Source organism: Phascolarctos cinereus, unplaced genomic scaffold (genome assembly GCF_003287225.1).
Source record: "Phascolarctos cinereus isolate Bilbo 61053 unplaced genomic scaffold, phaCin_HiC Scaffold_726;HRSCAF=1367, whole genome shotgun sequence".
In the NCBI taxonomy this organism is placed as follows: Eukaryota; Metazoa; Chordata; class Mammalia; order Diprotodontia; family Phascolarctidae; genus Phascolarctos; species Phascolarctos cinereus.
In genome coordinates, this window is record NW_027556098.1 from 56,667,993 (window position 1) to 56,689,673 (window position 21,681).

The 21,681-nt window shown below is 35.3% G+C and overlaps 1 protein-coding gene across 5 annotated transcripts in view; it reads right to left on the reverse strand.

The window, feature by feature from the left end:
* KDM6A (lysine demethylase 6A) overlaps positions 1 to 21,681 on the reverse strand; it is a 266,362-nt gene that overhangs the window by 140,326 nt on the left and 104,355 nt on the right. For 4 of the 5 annotated variants that reach the window (XM_020996047.2, XM_020996046.2, XM_020996045.2 and 1 more), the window contains exons 4-5: positions 20,070 to 20,119; positions 2,074 to 2,132 (exon numbers count right to left, since the gene is read on the reverse strand). In XM_020996047.2, coding sequence (XP_020851706.1) covers positions 2,074 to 2,132; positions 20,070 to 20,119 — 109 coding nt within the window. Of the gene's footprint in view, positions 1 to 2,073; positions 2,133 to 20,069; positions 20,120 to 21,681 lie in introns of those variants that run through there. The other variant, XM_078146572.1, reaches the window with a different exon arrangement.

Below are 21,681 nucleotides of genomic sequence, written 5' to 3' on the forward strand. Positions count from 1 at the left end.
CATTTAAATATAAATTATGATTATATAGTCGATACTATGTTCTTTTGGTTCTCCTAACTTCGATATTTAACAAAATTCTTTCTATAGAATTTCTCATAATTGCCAGGTTAATCAATACTGATATCACAGTACAGTGTTCTAATACAGTTATATAAGACTAATTCAGCTATACCCCAACTGCTCGGCACCGAACTTATTTTCAACATTTTTATACTAAGAACTAATGTTGCTGCAAATGTCTTTGAATGTATATAGCTTTGCTTTAACAATAATTTCCAGGCATGTCCATAAAGTGTGATTTTTCTTTTAATTTTTATAGAATGTTACTGTCTTCCGCTCCCAATTTTAACATGTAATTAACATAGCACCACGACTGAATCTGATGCTCTATAGCCCTCATGTTTTTTTAAAGTAATTTTGTTAGATATTTGCAGCTCTGGTAGGTATGGCATCCTACTTACATTAATTTGCATTTTTCACTGATTATTAGTGAACCTGAACATTTTTTAAATTATTAAAATTTATACTATCTTCTATAAGTTGTTCATAGTTATCTGACATTATTATGTGATTAGGTAATTCTGCTGAATACTTCTGTTGGCACCTTACAGATGTTATAATTTGTGTCACATTTACCATAAATATTTTTTCCAGGCTGCAGTTTTCCTTTCCAAACAAATTATTTTGTTTCTTTCTATAGAGATATTGTTCAGCTTGTATGTTAACAGCATTTATTTGTCTTGTCCAAAATTTCTTCTCTTTGTATGATGAATAAACTGCTAACACTCATCCCCAAAAGGACAAATGATTTTTAGTTTATTTTTCAATATTTAAGTCTATCACCTAGCTAGAATTTAACACAGCATATAGTGAGAAATACTTTTTTGTTTTTGGCCATACTGCTAACCACTATATAATGAAGGAATCCTTTCCATACTTTAAAATTTTCTAGGTTAATCTAATACCAGTTTTTATATCTAATTGGTCTAACAGCTACAGTCTTATTTCTGCTCATTTATCTTATTTTTTTTTGTATAATAGCATACAGTTTGAGAAGTCAAATACTGCAAAAGTACTCCATGAGCTAACCACTCTCCTTCTGCAGAATGTCTCATGACATTCATTACACTTGTTGTATTACTTTTTCCTACTTCATTTGATTGATTTGCATTAAATCTAAAAATTAATGTCAAGACTATAGTTGTCGTTACCTTGATTTCTACATTATAAAGGTTCTGAACTTCGTTCAGATTGTTTATATCTTGTTTTACACCTATATGTACAGTTTAATGGCTGTCTTTATACAGTGTATATCTAGAAAAAGTAATGACTTCAAAAGGGGGCACAAATAGGCAGACACGTTAATTTGTATCTTGAAATAACTAAAGATAACAAAGCAATGCTGGTGAGGCTATGATGCAAAAGATAGACTTAAATACTGCTAAAAGAATTGTTAGGTTATTAACTCTTATTGGCATAGCAATGTTATTTTAGAACAGATTACAGAAAAAAAATTTCCTTTATAAAAATTTCTTTGCAGACTCTGTGTACCAATTCACAGCTCTACCAACAACACTGCTACCTATACCTGTGTTCCCATGTCTGCTTGGAAACGTGTAATTTTCATTTGTCAACTTTGTTTTATATGTTTTTAGTGGGATTCTCCCTATGACCCAGTACTAGGATTACCTCAAGGCTAAATTACAACAAATCAAAATGAGGATTATGAGGAAATTTAAGAATCATCTGATCTAGAAAGAAATAGAATCTAGCCCAAAATGTCACAATGGTAGCAGGAAACAAAGTCAGAATTTAACCCCAGGTTAATTCTAACTTCAAATTCATCACTCTTCCAAATGCACTAATACTCCTGTCTTCAGCTGACTATGAGATGAAGCTTCAAGTGAGAATAAATAATATATAAACATGACAATAGAAAATGGTTCATAATTCTGAAGTTCTGATACCTTTAAATCAACATTCTATTACAAAATAAATGTAGGCATTAAAATTTTATATTATATACCAAAAGAACACATATTTTGGCAAAAAATTCATTTTAGGCTGACTTACCATTGAAATGCATTGTAATGGAAGTAGACCAAACCAAGGCCATATAAAAAGGCAGCATTCTGTAAAGAAAAGATTTTTTTTAGAAAGGCATTACAGAACTCACATTTTAGAAATCCGTATCTTTTAGCAACAAATATAAGTGCATGAAGTTTTCTTGCATAATATGCTATTCTTAAAGAATTCATAAATGACATAAGGATGAGAAAAAAAGGCAGAAGAAAATAGGAGTCCAAAAATCATGACAGTGAAAACCTAGTGGAATAAGATTACATCTTATCACACTTTTCCAAACTTTTCAGTTCGATTTTTAAAAAAAATATATTAGCAGCAGCAACATGCCCAGAAGTCAAGCAAAATTCTGAAATCTTTTCATGGATTAACTCTTGATTGCACTCTCTACTTTAAGACTGAATTTACTTAAGAATCAGTAGAACAACGTTCAAGGAGCATATAACTCTTTTCTTTTGGTAGCTGGGGTTAAGTGACTTGCCCAGAGTCACACAGCTAGTAAGTGTCAAGTGTTTGGGCCAAGGCCGAATTTGAACTCAGGTCCTCCTCACTTCAGAGCCAGTGCTCTCTCCACTGTGCCACCTAGCTGTCCCAAGCATATACTCTTAATAACCCTGTTCTATACTTTTTGCACTCTCTGCATATTTCAAATTCAATTTCGTGTCCCTAGCATCAAGATGATTTTACCAAAGAACAAATGTATTAAGAACTAGAAAACGTATTATAAACCCAAAAATATTTTCAGAAAAGCCAGGAATGTTCTGGAACTTACTGCTGATGCAGAAAAAACAAAATACGGAGCCTAAGGGTTTTATTTGCAATGTTTAAAAAGCAGTAAGCAACTTTTTTCGGTATATGGTATAAAGTCTTAGTATAAATCATTTTTCTGCTAGAATGCTTTCATTATTGATAAGCAGTGAATCTGTATGCCGGTACTTAGGACTGTTGAGTTTTTAACAAATGATAAACTTGTAGTTTTGGATACAGCTGCTATGAAGGGGGAGTGGCAGGGAGAGGTGGAGGAGGGAAGGAGAGAAGAGAAAACCCTTGTAATAAATATGTGCAGTTAAGCAAAACATATTCTCATATCCAAAAATGTATCCCATTCTACGTATTCACCTTCCTGTTCAAAGGAGAATAGCATTCTTTTTATCATTAGTCCCCTGGGATGCCCATGACTGATCACTGCATTGGAAAGAATTCTCAAACCTTTCAAAATTGTTGAGTTTTACAGTGCTATTGTTACAGTATCAACTGCCTTCTGGGTTCTGCTCATTTCACTTTGCATCAGTTTATACAAGTCTTCAGCATTTTTTTACAACACAACAGCATTTCATTACATTCATAATTCAAACAGTCATTCTAGTCAAGTCAAGCCAGACACTATACTAAATACTAAAGGGATGGGCACCACCTTAGTTTTCAGCTTCTTATCAGTACTAGAAAGAACTGTTGTATCTGTGTGTGTTTTAGGAACTTTCCTCTTTCTTTGTTCTCTTTGGGTATAGCCCTAGTTATGGTATTGGTGGGTCAATAGGTATGCACAGCTGAATAACTTTCTGGCATACTTCCAAACTTCTTTGCAGACTCTGTATACCAATTCACAGCTCTACCAACAATACTGCTGTAGCTGTGTTCCCATGCCTGCTCAGAAATGTGTAATTTTCATTTGTCAACTTTGTCTGAAGGGTGTGAAGTTGAACCTCAGAGTTGCTCTAATAGACATTTCTTCAATTATAAGTAATCTGGAGCATTTTCTCTTATAGTTTTAGACAGGTAGAGAGAGATTCTTTGCCTGTTCATATTTTCTGATCTTTTATCAGTTGGACAATGGATCTTATTCTTGTAAATTTCAACCAGTTCTCATTTTCCTTGGAAATGAGACCTTTAGCAAAGAAACTTGATGCAAGAATTTGTGAGAAGGGCAGCTAGGTAGATAGGTTCTCCTGACTCCCAAGAGGGGGAGGTGCGGCGGGCGGCCACCCTCTGAGTTCAAATCCAGCTTCAGATATATGACACTTACTAGCTGTGTAACCCTGGACAAGTCACTTAACCCTAACTGCCACTTTCAAAAAAAGTTTACTTAAAAAAAAAAAGAATTTTGGGGGAAACATTTTTATTAAAAGACATATTACTGAATAGGATGAGAGTGAATAACAGAATTAACTGTGCCAACTATCAAGGCAAAAGGAGATGGTAGTTATGATCACATAAGTACACAAATGAAAATCACATCTAAAGTCGTCTATGTCGATTTAGTGTCATAAATTAGATCCCAGCCAATACCTACTTATCTAAAAGAACCCAAAGACCCAGATACTAATGATAAAAATTATTAGTTCACAAGTCTCAAACCCCACCAAGTATAGTAAATCTTCCTGTTCACAGCAATGTTTTACAAAAACATACAGAACTATAATATAGAAATAAGGAAAGGGAAATGACATTCCCTCCAGTTTTACAGAGGGAATTACAAAACAATAAACACTTCACACTTAAAAAACATTAATTTGAAAATAAAAAGATCAAAATAATAATATCTTGAGCTGAAATGTATACCCTTTTCATTTTACATATGCAAACTGGGGCTCAGAGAGGTTAAATCATGTGTCTAAGTTGAGGGGGTCATCAGGAGTTACAATCAGTAGTACTGTCATTCCAGATGTTTTGTTTTCTTTTTCCCACTCAATCACATTGTTTCCATCCTAAATTAATACATGATTTGAGCTTAAGATTACTTATTAAAAAACACCCATATATTAATAAAATTCACATGGGTAACTCATTTTACCACTCGGCACCTCAGTTTCTTCATCTGTAAAATGGAAAGGTCCCTTCTAAGATCCCTTCTAGCTCTCAGTTTATGAAACTAATAGGCAAGTTCTTCAGCCATGTTATACAATAAAAAGGAATTAACAGCTACAATAGCTCCTTAAGTTTCTTATTGTATTCTAGATTTGCTATCACTCTATTTTTTTTTAAAGCATCTGAACACAAGGTCCTTATGGCTTAAATGACTTGAGAACATTTTTCTTTACAGAATGAATGAGTCACACTTATGATCACATCATAAAGTTGAAGTAAAGGCAAAACCTGAAGAATTTAAGAACACAGGAAAAGGCTTGAAAAATAAAGTGATGACTTGGAAAGTGAAGAGCTGGGCTTTAAATTCTGAGACCATAAAACAATAGGCTTTGACACAAGAAATGAGTACTACTAACAAGGGTTGATAAAAATGGATAAACTTCAGAGTTTTTCAAATTTAATCAACAGGGTTTAAACTACATATATTTACCAACACATGCTGCACAAAACAGATTTATCTATTAGGATTATTAAACATAAAGAATAATATTAAAGGCACTATTGGTTACAAGAGAAAAAAAAATCAAAGAGCACCCATGTTTCAGATGAACACAAATTTGCAATACTGGAAATAAGCAAGATGAACCAGGGGATTCTAACGTTAGGAGCCAAATTCGAGCTCATAAGTATCACTATAATTGATGTTTCTGGAAGGAAGACTCTATTGCCTATGGGTCTAACACACAAATGATAAGAAATGCAAATTATAAATAACCAAATGAAATCATACTCTAATCACTAATGGTAAGAGAACTGAGAATTAAAATAAGTCTTAAGTTCCTCTCATTTTAATCTGAAATTTTCCTCTGCCACCATCACTTAGCAAAACCTCCTTCCTTTGAGGTTCACTATATCCATAAAGAGGCAGCTAGGTGAAGCAAGGCATAGGGATGTAGATCTGGAGGAAGACCAGAGTTCAAATCTAGCCTCAGCTGTAACCATCTCTGTAACCCTGGCCAAATCCCTCTGCCTCAGTTTCCTCAACTGTAACGTAAGGATAACAACAGCACCCATCTTTCCCCAGGTTGTGAAAATCAAATGAGATATTTATTAAGTACTTAGCACAGTGCCTCACACATTACAGACACTTAATAAATGTTTGTTCCCTTTCCCCGTCTCTAATTTTTATCGTTTCCCACTATCTAATAATTTATTTTCTGTTACTTATAATATCTCTTCAATCAGATTCTGCTGACAGATTGCCTAACAGTTCCAGACTGTTCTCTGTCCTTAATCCAGAAATTCAGTATTTTCCTCATAGAATTTCCACCCCAAAACCTGCCACACTAGGGCGTACCATTTCTGTAATCAAGAATTCTAAAATTCATCAAACAACTATAATTTCTTATCATTCTATCTTTCCCTATGAATTATTCTTCCTAAAACTGCTTTGAGAGACTAAATGAAGATGACAGAGTAAAAGAAGCACTACAGCCCAACTATCCCAATATTACCCCCCAAAGGGTTTTAAAATGACATTTCAAATAAAATTGCATACTAGCAGAGCCAAGAAAAGGGGAAATGAAACATTTTTCCAGCAATACAACTTAGGAAATCAGAGTTGCAAGGTACTGGTGTAGGGGTTGGCCAGGAGAGCAAAAATGGGGGGTTGGGGTAGGGAGGAGGAGAAAGGGAGTATGGGGAGGCACATGCGACAGCAGCAGCAGCAGTTTTAAGAAGTCTCAGCCCAGAAACTGTAAGGGGACTGGATAACTGGGTGGAAAGAGATTGATCCGCTAGCACTGTGGGTAGGAACAGGGCTGTATGGCAACTTCATTGTCCATATACAGTTCCAGGGAATGGAAGAGCACTTGGGAGAAGGCAGCAAGGAACCTGGCCTGAGAGCCAGGGCCTATTTATATGAAACCCACTGGTACTTGCATCTGCAAGTACATACCAAAATTTGTGGGGTACAATCAAAGCAGAGAAATTTTATCTCTTTAAACGCTTATATCAATAACATAAAGAAAGAATAAACCAATAAACTGAATATGCAGCTTAAAAAGCACCACCAAAACAAAAACAAAAAAAGGACAAATTTTTAAAACCCTTCATTAAAACACCAAAATGGAAATCCACAAAACAAAGGCAGAGAACAAAACTGAAATTTTTTTTTAAATTAATTAATAAAACTAGTAGCAAATTTTTAAAAAATACACTAAATTAGATAATACACCATTGCTTAATTTGATGGGGAAAAAAGACATTACCAGTATCAAAAGTGAAAAGATAAATGCACCAATGAAGATGAAATTAAAGCAATTATTTGGTGCTATCTGGGCAAATAATATGTCAATAAAATTGACAATCTAAGTGAACTGAATTATTAAAAAAACAAACTGCCCAGATTAACAGAAGAAGAAATAGAATACCTAAACAACTCTATGTTAGAAACAGAAATTGAACAAGCCAAAAAAGCGTTCCCTAAGAAAAAGTCCCCAGGAACAGAGAGATTTACAAGTTAGTTTTGTAAATCATTTAAGGAATAATTAATTCCAATCTATCTGAAAAAATAGGTAAAGGAGACCTACCAAATTCCTTCTATGAATACAACGATGGTTTTGATACCTATACCAGGAGAACAAAAAGGGTGAAAGAAAACTATAGGTCAATTTCCCTAAGCAATATTAATGCAAATATTTCAGCTAAAATACTAGGAAGGAGATCACAGCAGTGTATCACAAAAACTGTATGTTATGACCAGGTGGGATTTATATCATGAATGCAGGGTTAGTTATTAGGAATATTATCAGCATAATTAACCATATTGATAACAAAAGCAATAAAAACGATATGATAATGCCAATAAGATGCAGAAAGAGCTTTCAAAAAATATAACACCAACTCCTATTAAAAACACCAAAAAGCAGAGGAAGACATGGAGCCTCTCTTAAAATGATAAGTAATATGTATCTAAAATCTGGAGCAAGCATGATCTGTAATGGGGATAAACTAAAAGTCTTTCCAATAAAATCAAGAGTTAAGCAAGGATTTCCATTATCACCGCTAGTACTTGATTACTGTAGCAGAAATGTTAGCAACAGAAATAAGAAAAGTAAAAGAAACTGAAGGAATAAGAATAACAAGGAAACAAAACTATCACTCTCTGCAGATGATATGATGGTTTACTTAGAGAACCTGAGAAAATCAACTAAAAAACTAGTTGAAACAATTAACTTTTGGCCAAGTTGCAGGATATAAAATAAACCCACATAAATCATCTTGATTTCTACATATTAAAACCAAACCCAGAAAGAAGAGATAGAGAAACTCCATTTAAAATAACTGTAAACAGCATAAAATACTTGGGACTATACCTGCCAAGACAAACCCTGGAACTAGAAGAACACAATTACAAAACATCTTTTTATACAAATAAAGATATCTAAACAACTGCAGAAATATTAATTGCTCATGGGTAGGTTGAGCCAATATAATAAAAATTGACCATTCTATCCAAATCAATTTACTTATTCAGTGCCATACTAAACTACTAAGAATTATTTTATAGAGTTAAAAAAAAATAACAAAATCCATCATCTGGAACAAAAGGTGAAAAATATCAAAGGAATCAATGAAAAAAAAAACATAAAGGAAGGGAAAACTAGCAGTATCAGATTTCAAATTCTATTACAAAGCGATTATCATCACATTCTAGCTAAGAAATAGAGTAGTAGATCAGTGGAATAGATTAGACAGCCAACATACACTAGTAAATGAATCAACAATTTAGTGTTTGATAAACTGAAAGATCCTAGCTTTTGAGGCAAGAACTCACTATTCAACAACTACTGCTGAAAAAACTGGAAAGTAGTTTGGCAGAAACTTGGCACAGATCAACATCTCACACTAAATACAAGAATAATCTCAAAATAAATATAAGATTTAAAGGGTGGTGTCATAAGCAAATTAGGAAAATATTAAAAAAAAAGTTAAACTGTCAGATCTATGGATTAGGGCAGAGTTTATAAGTGGATAAGAGAAAGGATCACAGGTCATAAAATGGATTAATTTTGATTAGATGAAATTAAAAAGGTTTTGTACAAAGAAAGCTAATGCGGTCCAAAATTAGAATGAAAGTAGGAAACTGGGAGAAAAATTTATAGCAAGTTTCTCTGATAAAGGCCTCATTTCTCAAATATATAGGAAAGTAAACCAAATTTATAAAACTAAGAGCTATTCCACAAAGGTCAAAGGATATGTTTCAGAAGAAGAAATCAAACCTATTGATAATCATATGAAAACATGTTCTAAATCACTACTGATTAGAGAAATGCAAAGTGAAACAACTCTGAAAGATGTATCACTTCACACTCACCAGATAGGCTAACATGACAGAAAGGAAAATGATGAATGCTGGAAGGGATGTGGAATACTAGGGACAGACATTAATACACTGTAGTGGAGTTGTGAACTGGTCCAACCACTCGATTTGGACTATTTGGAACTATGTCTAAGGGACTATAAAACTGCCTATATCAAGGGGAGCTAGATGGCACAGTGGAGTCAGAAAGACCCGAGTTCTAATCTAGCCTGAGACACTTTCACTTAACCCTGTTTGCCTCAGTTTCCTCATCTATAAAATGAGCTAAAGAAGGAAATGTCAAAACCATTCCAATATCTTTTCCAGGAAAACTCCAAAAGGGATCACAAAAAGCCTAAAAATAACTAAACATTAATTCTTTGACCAGCAAAACATTACTACTAAGTCTGTATCCAAAAGAAACCAAAGAAAAAGGAAAAGGACCTACATGTACAAAAAAATAGGTACATGGACCCCTTTTGAGATGGTAAGGAGCTGGAAATTGAGTGAATGCCCATCAGCTGGGGAAGGGATAAACAAGTCATGATGTGTAATTGTGATGGAATACTGCTGTGCTTTAAGAAATGATTATCCCAGTGCTTTCAGAAAAACCTGGAAGATTTATATGAACTGACACAAAGCAAAGTGCAGGAGAACATTTTACACAATAACAGCAATATTGAAATAATGACAAACTATGAAAGAGTTACTCTAGTGCTATCTGTATCCATAGGGAGAACTCTGAATGCAGAATGAAGCATACTTTTCTCACTTACTTTATTTTTCTTGGGATTTTTCTTTTTGGGGGAAGGGATGGGAGAAGGGGCCCGGGGGGGTGTGCGCACAGCATAGTTAATCTGAAAATGCATCTTGCATGACTTCATTTATCATAACTTGTCTTTTCAATGCATGAGAGAGGGGACTGGAGTGAGAAAATTTGGAACTGAAAATGTAAAAAAAAAAAGTATTGTTAAAATAAGAGATACTGGATAGAAAGATAGATAAATAGAGGGATAGACAGAGACAAAATAAGCCTATTTTTAATCCTTACCATGATCTCCAACGTAACCAGAAAACTTTTAGAGCTGGCATTATCTTAGTCATCATTTAGTTCAAGCAACATATGAAAAGAACCCCCACTACCTGACAAGTATCATCCAACCTCTGCCTGAAGACATAAAAAAGGAAGCAATCAAACCCATTCCACTTTTGTACAGCTCCAATCATTAGGAAATTTTTTTCTGACACCTGAACTACAGAAGTCTTTTAAACTTCCATCTATTGTTTTTAGTTGACTTACAGGGCCAACAAGACCAAGTATAATTCCTCTCTCTGTAAAACAGTCCCTCAGACAGCTGAACACAGCTCTCTTGTCCCCAGTCTTCTCTCCTCTAGGTTAAGCATTCTCTCAATCTCACGATGTGAAGTCTTTACCATCCTGGTTGCCGTCCTCTGGATACTTTCTACCTTCTCAATGTCCTTCGGAAATTGTAGCACTCAGAACTGTAATACTTAGATGAGGTTTGACAAAGTGGAGAGTACAGAGGGATTATCACAGCCCTATTCCTAGGAGCCACACCTCCCATACCCACCTCTCAAGATTGCCTCCCTGCTTCACCCACTGGCAAATTCTACTTGGCCTCTCCATTTTGTGAAGTGATCCAAAGCAACCCTCATTCCCCTCCTGGCCCTATTCCTCACTTCCTGATGCTGAATAAGTTCTTTGAGGGCAAACACAGACATTCTTTTTGCTAATATTTGTATCTTCAGAACTCAGCATAATGCCCGACACATAGTAAGTTCTGACTTAACTGAAAAGTAAAAGTTATAGTCATCAAAATATACTAATAGAACTCTGAGAGAGAAAATGTAAATATGAGTTTGGGAAACCAATCACAGTTGGGCAAAAATGACATTATTTAGTAGTAATGGTATATTTCAAATATCTAGATATTTACTTGCCAAAAGTAGAGCAGCAAATAACTTCTTGGCTTACCCTGGCAAAAGATGGAAGAAGCAATAAGGACTTCTGTCCTGGACTGGATTCATATTAAGGATCTGGTTGCTAAACTAAAAATCATGGAAGCTTTAGGGACAAATGTATTTATGATTGAGGAGAAAACAAAATCTGATCTGCCCCCTGAGAGACAACTGTGACACAGTGTATAAGGATCTGGCCCTGGAGTCAAGAACACCTGCATTCATATCATCACCCTGAAATATAGAGGCAATGTGACTGATTTTGGCAAATCCTTTAACCTTTCAGAGACTCAGGCTACTTTCTTCTGTAACACTACAAGTTGATCTGCACTGGTAGAGAAAATACCCTGATCACCTAACATTCCACTGGTGGAAACAACAAACATATACATGGGTATGTACAAAACAGACAGAGGGTGATGGAAATGAAATGAGCTTAGGAGGCAGTATTTCGAACAGCTTCATGTAAGAAGACTGAAAGAACAAGGGGGTGGAGGGGCAGAAAAGAGGAGAGAAGAAACAGGAAAAACATGAGAAATACATTCCATGACGGGCAGTGAGGAATAGTAGAAAGGCCCGATTGACAGGAAAGAATGTGCAAGAAAGGAGAAAAACTAAGAAGACTGAAAAATATGTTTGGGTCAGGTTGTAAAGGATTTTAAAAACCAAATAGAGGAGTTTCTATTTGCTCCTAGAAGTGACAACCAGTGAATTTATTAAAAACAGGAATCACAAGGTCAAACCTATACTTAAAGAAAATCATTGGTAGGTGTATAAGGAATGGAATAGAAAGAGACACCAATTAGGAAGAGTCTACATGACAGGTAGTAAAAATGATCTGTGTATATGTTTAAATTTTATAAGTTTTATATCCTACACAGGGAAGCCAGCCTTGGCAAATAAACACCATACATAGCCTCTAAACAAACATACTTTGAAATGGGTGGGTAAAAAGATGCATTTTTTTTTTATTTCCAACTATTAATCCGGGTTTTCCTGGGACATTTGCTGGATTCCACACAACAGATCTTTTCCTATGCACTATGCCTACAATAAGAGTATTAAGATGAGAATAGAAGAAAGTATTTTCACAAAATTCCATACTAGAACCTTCCCAAATGCAGGAAAGATTCTGGACAGCCTGGGAGCTAGGTGGCACAGTGGATAGAGTGTGGGGCCTACACGTAAGGAAGATTCATCCTTCTTAGTTCAAATATGGCCTTGAGATACTTACTAGCTGTGTGACCCTGGGCCTAAACAAAACACTAATCTATGACAAACTTTTCCTTCATGGGATTTTGGAGATTTTTATCCATTTAAAATCATTAATCTTGAGTTCCTTAAGGAGATACCAGAAAAGGCCAAAGATTACAAAAATAAGGGAAATTTGAAGAACAGCTAGTCTAGATGCAAAGAAGCCTGAGCAACCTTTAATCTTAAAGGATTAGTGTTTCAGTTTTCCATAAATGAAACAATAGGATCTCTCCTAGACTCTGGATTTAGTAGAACATTTACTTAGTCCAAATATTCAGGGTTGGGGGGCAGTTAGCTGGCACAGAGGATACAGCACTGGCCCTAGAGTTAGGAGGACCTGAGTTCAAATCTGAACTCAGATACTTGACACTTATTAGCTATGTGACCCTGGGCAAGTCACTTAATCCTATTGCCCAGCAAAACAAAACAAAACAAAAAATATTCAGGGTTGTTGATAGATACAAAGCCAGCAAGAATAAATTCTAAGAACAAAAATGGCTTCAGATGAGTTTCTATTAGAAAACCATGTTAATTGCTGTGTGGTCTCTCACATTCCATATGATTTTAGATTTAATTATTATTCTGTATGTTCAGGATCACCTCTTTTTAATTTTCTTTCTTTTTTTATGCAATTGGAGTGAAGTGACTTGCTTAGGGTCATACAGCTAGTAAGGGTCTGAGGCTACATTTGAACTCAGATCCTTCTGATTTTAGGGCTGGTGCTCTACCCACTACACCACCTAGTTGCGCCGCCCCCCCCATTTTTTTAAAAAGACAAAGCATTTATCCTTTTCTAATCTTGTAATTTCTACTATTTTATCATAATTTTTTAAAATTTAGAACTAATGACTTTGTAATAATAACTACTCTTCTACATGCCCTAAGATGCATGTCAATAAGCCTCACTGATTCTTCCTATTTTTTTTAAATCAAGAACAATGTTTAAGTAAACTTTCTAGCATTTAATTCAGATTAATTTTTTTACCAATAAATCATTAGAAATATTTATCTTATACAAACCAACAGGAAATCAGATTTTTTTCAATATCTATTCTTAATAGACATGAAGAAAACTATAAAGAACTTAGGAAAAGAGAGCCTAGTACTTCAACTAAAAAAAACTATATCAATGTAAATCTATGTACTTAAGCTCAAGTTTCTAGGGCAGCTAGGTGGCCCAGTGCATTGAGCACTGGCCATGCAGTCAGGAAGACCTGAGTTCAAATCTGCCCTCAGACACTTACTAGCCAGCTATGAGACCCTGGGCAAGTCACTTAACCCCTACTGCCTCTAAAATTTAAAAACAAAGTTTCTGTAGTGCAGGCCCCTTACTGATTCTTTGTCTGATATTTCAATGTAAAAACAGAGGCCTTTCACTAACAGCCCTCTAGCTCCTCCTCCTCATCTAACATCAATCATATGCCTTCCCTCACTATCTTCTCCTTTACCTCCATCTCACAGAAGAGGCTGGCCCTCTTTCTTTGAAATGCAAACCCTTCTCTATGTTGACAAACGATCTGATTCCAACAAGTTTTCTCCACAGATCTTTAATCTCTGATCTACTGGCTGCTTTCTTAATGCTTACCAGCCTATGTATCCTTCCATCCTCAAAAAACTCTCTTGATTCATTTCCATTACTTGTAGTTCCCCACCCCACCAATCATCCTCTCCTCCCTTCCTCCCCAACACCATGGTTAAATTTTTTGAAGGTGTCTACAGTTTATTTCTCAACTTCCTTTCCTCTCATTCTCTACTTCATTCTATGCAGTCTGACTTCTGTTCTCATAGTTATCAATGATTTCTTAATTTTCAAACTTAACGGTCTTGTCACAATCCTCATTTTTACTGACCTCTCTGCAAGCTCTGCCACTGCTGATGGTGAGAAGATAACCTCTTTTTAATACTTACTTCCTAGGTTTTCCTGAAAATATTGGCTTCTGGCTCTCCTACAACATATTTAATTGCTCTTTCTCAGTCTCTTTTCCTTCCTGGATCTTCAATGTCATGTCCACTAACCACTGATATCTCCCAAGGCTCATCTCTTCTACTTCCATATTACTTCTCTTAGTGATCTCATCATTTCCATGTGCTGTAGATGGTTCTCAGATCTACTTATCCAGTCTTACTCTCTTTCATTCATGACCTCTAGTCTCACATCTTCAACTGCCTATTAGACATCTCAAATAAGATATCTCACAAACATCTTAAATTCAAGATGTCCAAAACTGAAATCATCTTTTGAGCCCCTCACCAAATGTTCCTTTCTTAACTTCTACTTCCCTATTACTGTCAAAGACAACATACAACATATCTCCCAGTAACCCACGCTCAAAATCTAATTGCCATCCTCAACTCCTTACACTTTTTTCACCCCAATCCCCAAACAACATATCCATTCTGTTGCCTAGTCAGGTCAATTTTATCTTTGTAACATCTCCCATATACGTTACCTTCTCTTTTCTGACACTACCAACTACCCTGGTGTAATCCCTCATTATGTCATGCCTGAACTACTGCAAAAGCTGCTGACTGATCACCCTGCCACAAGTCTCTCCCCACTCTAGTCCATCCTCTATTCAGCTTACCATATCACCTCTCCCCCAATTCAATAAGCTATAGTGGCTCTCTATGACCTCCAAGTCAAATATAAAAATCCTCTATTTGATATTTAAAGATTTTTTATAACCTAACCCTTCCTGTCCAATCTTCTTACACTTTCCTCCTCCCTCACTCCCTGATCTACTGACCCTGGCCCTCTTTGCTGTTTCTCTCACAAGACATCTCTTGACTCTCAGCATTTTGACAGGCTGTCTCCTGGCCATCATTTCTGTCTCTTGACTTCTCTGTCTTCCTTCAGGTCCCAGCTAAGATTCCACTTTCTACATGAAGTCTTTCCTATTCCCCTGGAAGCTAGTGCTTTCCAATTTATTATATATCTTATTTGTAGGTAGTTGTTTACAAGTTGTATCCCCAATGAGAATATACGCACCTAGAAAGCAAGGACTGGTTTTGCTTTTCTTTGTATCCCCAGAACTAAATAAAGTGCCTGGCACATAGCAGGAACTTAATAATTATCTGTCAATAAACATTATTAGGTACCTACTATGTGACTAAAAAAACTCAGATATATCTAATGCAGCTTCCTGTTCTTTCCTGTTTTATTGATTCTAGGGCATATAACAAGATTTCCTCTAATTCAAAGCCATTTTCTTGCCTTCAGGATCATTAGATGAATTTCAATTTTCAACATCAACAAGCAAACAGAAAACAGCCACACTGGAAATAAACTGAGAGACAGCAGTGTTTGAAGCAAAATGCCTCCAACTCATTATGGCAGGTATCAAATAGAGAAACTATTTCAATTTTTGCTTGTGAATATTCTGTACTAACATCTGACTTAGAATGGGCAAATCAGGGACTCTGTGATCAGTAAGAAAATAAGGAATAACAAAGATGCCAAAGCTGCTGGCTACAGCTTTCTAATTCAAGGTCTCCTGGCACAGCCAATATAGGTTCCAAAATCTGCTAAAGGGGACAAGACACTGGGAATGTCTGACAAGATAGCAGCCCCATGCATTTTTTAACTATAGGCAATCTTCAATGTATTGCAGTCAAAAAGTTTGGTGTCAAATCAAGTAACTGTAACTAAGAATATATTTGCCCAAAACAAAACAAAAAACCCACATGCCACAAGTAATGTCTGTTTCCAAGGCTAACCAACAAAATCCATAATACAGCTTACAATATTATATATCTTACCCTTTTCTCTTATATCACATCACCATAAAATTGCCTTAACCAACACTTTCAAAATAATACTATCATATATATTACAATGAAACCCACCTTAAAAGTCACCCAAATCTCATTGTTATGTTATTTAAGAGAGTGGTAAGCCCTGTGATTGATAGAAGTGGTCAGAGTTCAGAGAGAAATGACTGCTGGACAGGGACAGAGAAACTGAACCACAAGGGAGTTACTATTTTCTACCTCTGAGAAAATGGTTTCTGGCCAGGCCTGAAATATTTTCCTTCCTCTAAGCTACAGAAAGGATTTGGCTCAAGGAATACAAGCAAAGAGAAGAACTTAAGAAGGTTAGAGGGTTTGTCTCAGAAGTAACAGTTCATGGAATCACAGTCTAAAGCTGGAATTTAATTCCCTCATTTTACATACGAGTTACTGAGTGATCTGTAATTTATAGTCATACAGGTAGGCCAGATGAAGCTTCAGGATTCCAGCCCATTTATAGAGTGATGCTTCTAAAAAGATTTTTGAAGTCTACATACCACTATCTAAAAACTTTTCTGCCATTTATAACACTGTTGCTATGGAATTAGTTATCTTTTACAAAGATGTATGTTTCATCTAAAAATGTAGTACACCTTCACATTTGCAATTGAAAAATGTGTAGCACAATATTTTAGCCACAGAGCCTTAAGGGGAACTTTTGGAGGTCACGTAGTCCATCCTTCATTACTGGGGGGCAGGGAACCAGAGAGCTTAAGAGATTTGCCCAGGTAACACAGTCAATAAGAAATAGAGGTAGGATTTGAGCCCATATGCTCTGGTTCCAAATCCATAGTTCATTCTTTGTATCACATTCTAGTAAGGTCCCTTGAAATAAGCCTGTCAAGAATTTCCATTCAGAAAAGTCCTTGATAAGAAAATTTACATTCACAGAACTTTAGAACTAAATGTAATTTTATGAATTATCTGGTGTAATTCACTCATATTAAAGACAAGAAAACACAATATATATTGTACCATCAAACTTATTGCCACTTATATTAATTATTCTGGAAAGGAAAATTTGAGATTCAATTAAAACCTCTAGGTATTAAGAACATAAATTCCCCTAAAACCAGAAGTGAACTTGAGCTACATACAAGGAGCTATCAAAGAAAAGATTTCAGCTACTTGGAGACTGTTTAGTACTTAAAATCTACTGCAATGAGTAAAAAGGATCTAGGTCTTCTGGGCCTAGGTTAGCAGTATTTGATGAAGAGATTAAAAAAAGAAGGAACAGAAGGAAACTGCTCTTCTACTAGAAGTCAAAAAGTGACACAGCACTAAAAAGGATGTAAAAGAATATAAAGAGGAGAAAAATTTTGCATACTTCACAACTGTGTCTACTTCAATCAACAAGCATTTACCAAGTATTTACTATGGGCCAGATAACCAGGTGGGACACAAAGGAAAAAAAGCAAAAATAGGTAAGACTCTCTTGGGGATTACAAACAAAGTGAATACAAACTAAGTATACTTAAAGGAGAACTTATTAATAAATAACAAAGAACTGGAAAAGCTTCCTGAAGATGAAGTGAGTCTTAAAGGGAAAGACACAGGGGACAACTAGTCCAAAGGCACATATATATGAGAAGGAACATTCTAGGTGATAAAAGGCAAACAGAATACTATGGCTGAGAGTGGTAGAGTGGTAGAGAGTACAGTGTAAGGAAACCTGAAAAAGTGCTATCAATCAGTACTGACTAAGGATCTATGTGCCAGGCACTTTGCTAAGCACTACGGATCCAAGTACAAAGAATGAAACAATTCCTGCTCACAAGGAGATTACATTCTAATGGAGTAGACAAGTACATATAAAAAATATATAGCATAAAACCAAGTAAATTAAGACAAATACATACAAAGTAGTTCAATATGAAGTAGTTTTGGAAGAGGGTCACTATTAGTTATGGAGAACTTTCAATGCCAAAAAATTTATATTTCATATTTAGAGTTTTGATGAAGGTGAGAGTGCTATTATTTGGGGCCAATGGAAGCTAAGTAGAGGTATTTTTTCTTGTGATAAATCACACATGCTTGCATCTCGTCAGGAAGAGTCATAATCTGCATTAATTTATCTGCATTTCCAATGATTCCCCATTTTCACCTAGTCTCCTCTGTATCCAAAGGTACAGACCTGTGGGCCTTACCCCCAAAAGAAACTGAATTCATCAGTTTAAAAAACAAATGATCTGGAATCTATCAAATAAAGCAAATAAGAGAGGCATGAAAGTGAGAGATAAATACCAACTACAAATAAAACTAGAATTAAAAATTATAATTTAGTATTAATTATGAGCATTTAAATAATGTTCACAAAAGATGAATCTCCTCTAGTTAGCAAATTATTAGAAATTTCAAATTCCTATGGATTACCTATATAAACAGTTATGCTTCCTTTGCTGTATTTAGCTTTCCACGTATTGGCATCAGCACTGGGAGCACTTCATAAATCAGAACCAAAAGAGGGGTCCAAATGTTAAAGAGACAAAAAGAGGCAAATTCTCAAGTTTAGAGTATTAACTAGGAAGACAGAAACATTTCAAATATGTTCCAGTTTTTTAAAGAGTAATCAGACAATATAATGTCACCATTTTATTCTTAAGTGACCTTAGTTAAACCCAGTGGATGGTGAAACACTAAGGTGCTTTCTTTAATCGGGGTCACATGCCATATGAGCAAAAGTGATACTTTTTTGCATGCCTTAGGCTCAAATCATCAGGACAAAGTTATCTTAAACACTGGGGTGTCTTTATTGCATTTTCTAAAAATCTCGAACAAAAAATTTTATTGGTCTTTTGTTCTTATATCACCTACATCTTCCAATGTAATCCCTCCCACTTCCACAGAATTATCCTTTAATGAAAAAAGTTGTTTGGGACAAGAAGAAATTAAATAACTTTTCCACGGTCACTCAGCCAATGCTTGTCAAAGGTACAACTTGAACCAAGGTCTTCTTAACTCTAAGCATGACTATTCACACCCATCATAATACCTTACTTCCTTTTGTTATTCTTAATTTAACTATGAACAGATGCTTTCATCTTTTAAAAAAGCATAGTTAGAGAAAATCCAAAAAGTAAAAAGTGCTAATTGGTAATGAGGGAATGTACTATCCAATACTAAAATAGTAACTGATGACACAACAATATCACATATTTACTTTATTGCCTCACTTATCAAGGGAAACAAATATTAATGTAAGATTGTTGGGAGAATGCTGACGCATATGTATGCTAATGTGCTTAAATTTGAATCTGTACCACTCAAAACTTATATATAGGATAAGAAATTCATCCACTATCATGTATCATATTAAAATGAACTAAGAAAATAGGATGACTTGTCAGTATATTCAGTCCTCTTGGAAATATCATCTAAAAATACAGGAGGATGGTTTCAGATCTCTACTGAAAATAAGGTACAAGGCTGGACAGCAACTTTCCCACCAACCTTTCCCCCACAAGATACAAATACCATGACCACATACTTGAACATTCACATATACTCAACTCTTCATTACTACTTTCCTCACTGCAAAGTAACAACCAAAAGCGGTAGGAAGATCAGGAAGAAAAAGTTATTAACTACATAAACTTTACACCAATACAACTGATATAATAGATCTAGACCAACAAATAACATGGAAAGATAAAATAACTCTTCACCTCCCTGCCATCACACCCCTCATTCTAGAAAAGATAAAAATGGTCAGTGATAAAATTTTATTGTGGATGTAGCTCAACAGTAATATGCCAAAATCGAGTGGCAAATAGCAGAAATGCAAAGATGCACCAACCTTCCAGTAGTCAGATTGTAAACTGTAGTACCTCTGGTATGCAGATAATGCTGAAAGAAGAAAAAAAAAGTTTTAGAAAAATTAAGACAACATTATAAAGTTATCAATAAAAGATTTCAAAAGCTAAAATAAAATTAAAATTAACATATAAAAAGTTTCTCTGGAAAATGCAGGCTTGATGTTATAACTATAAAAGTTTTTTTCCACAAAAAAAACCATGAGATATAATTGTTTATAAAAGACAATACCGTTATCTTCTCAGCCCAGTCCAAAGAGGTTAGAGTTGCATAGCCCTGACCCAAAAAAAGTGCAAAATCTACACTTTGTTAGGTAGTTCTAAGGCCCAAATTCTCTCAACCTCTCATAACAGATTTTATAAATCCAAGGCTAGACAACCAAATTTAACCCAGCTCTGAAGGGGCCTTTGAATTAAAATGATATGGTGTTTATTTCTTAGAACCATTCAAAACGGTAATAGATTTTCTAGGCCTCTACCTCTCTCACTCCCCACATACCCACACACCACCCACCTCTGCACTCCAAGAATGTCTTACAATTTAGACTACAAAAGCCGAAGTGCTCTTCATGAGAAGTATTCATATAATTATCCATAGAAACCTATAATTTTATCATGATTTCTTTTAAAAAATTACTTTATCCTTTACTCCAAGAATGGCCTCACCAACTTTTTAAAAGTACAAAATTTCTGAAGGTAGTAAATAGTCTTCAATCACTGAGTCTAAAAACACTGGTTTTTATCTTTATCCCCAACAGTCTCAGAAAAAGATATGTGTGTGTTGATTGGGATGAAGGGGAATAACATCCACTTAGCACGCCCCCAGATAAAGGCTTAAAAAGCTAATGAAACCACAGACTAGGGAAAAGTAGTTGGACAACTAAAAAGCATGAACCACCAGTCACATCTGTAGGGAAATTTAAGGTTTATAAAAGCAGTGTTTTCAAAGTGATCCAGTGAGGTAAGTGTATCATAGTACTGACTAATTCAAATTCAAGTCTCCTGAAACAGTGTCTAAATAGTGTCTATACCATCTTACTTATATACACCACCAATTACAAAGGCATATATACACTATGGACTAGTTTCCAAGTGAGGGGCAGTAATAAATCATCCATACTCTCACTTGATCTACATATGTATGATAGCATGGTAGAGTTTCAAAACAACCTACAACAACAAAAAAACATGGAAAAGTTTTCCTGTGTGACACAACCATCTGTATGATGTTCAAACCTCTTAACACAGGCCTCATTCATCACCATGCTCTAAAATAAATTAGCCAACTAACAAATCCCCTTAATAAAAGGATCTTGTTCAGTAAAACTTGGACTCAGTCAAAAGGGCACACCCAAGGACCTAGAAGGCCACAGGAGCCTGGAAGGGGAAGGTTCCCCACCCCTGATTTACTGAATTACAAAGGTGTTTCACTGTATTACTTTCCTGTTGGCTTGCTATCTTCATAGGTCACCAGAGTCACCTCTGACTTGACAATGTAAAATTAAGTCTCCAAATCATTCCTGCTACTGAATTCAAACCATAACATTCTAGCTTACCACATGAGAATGTGAATTTAAAACTCTTTCATAATTTAGT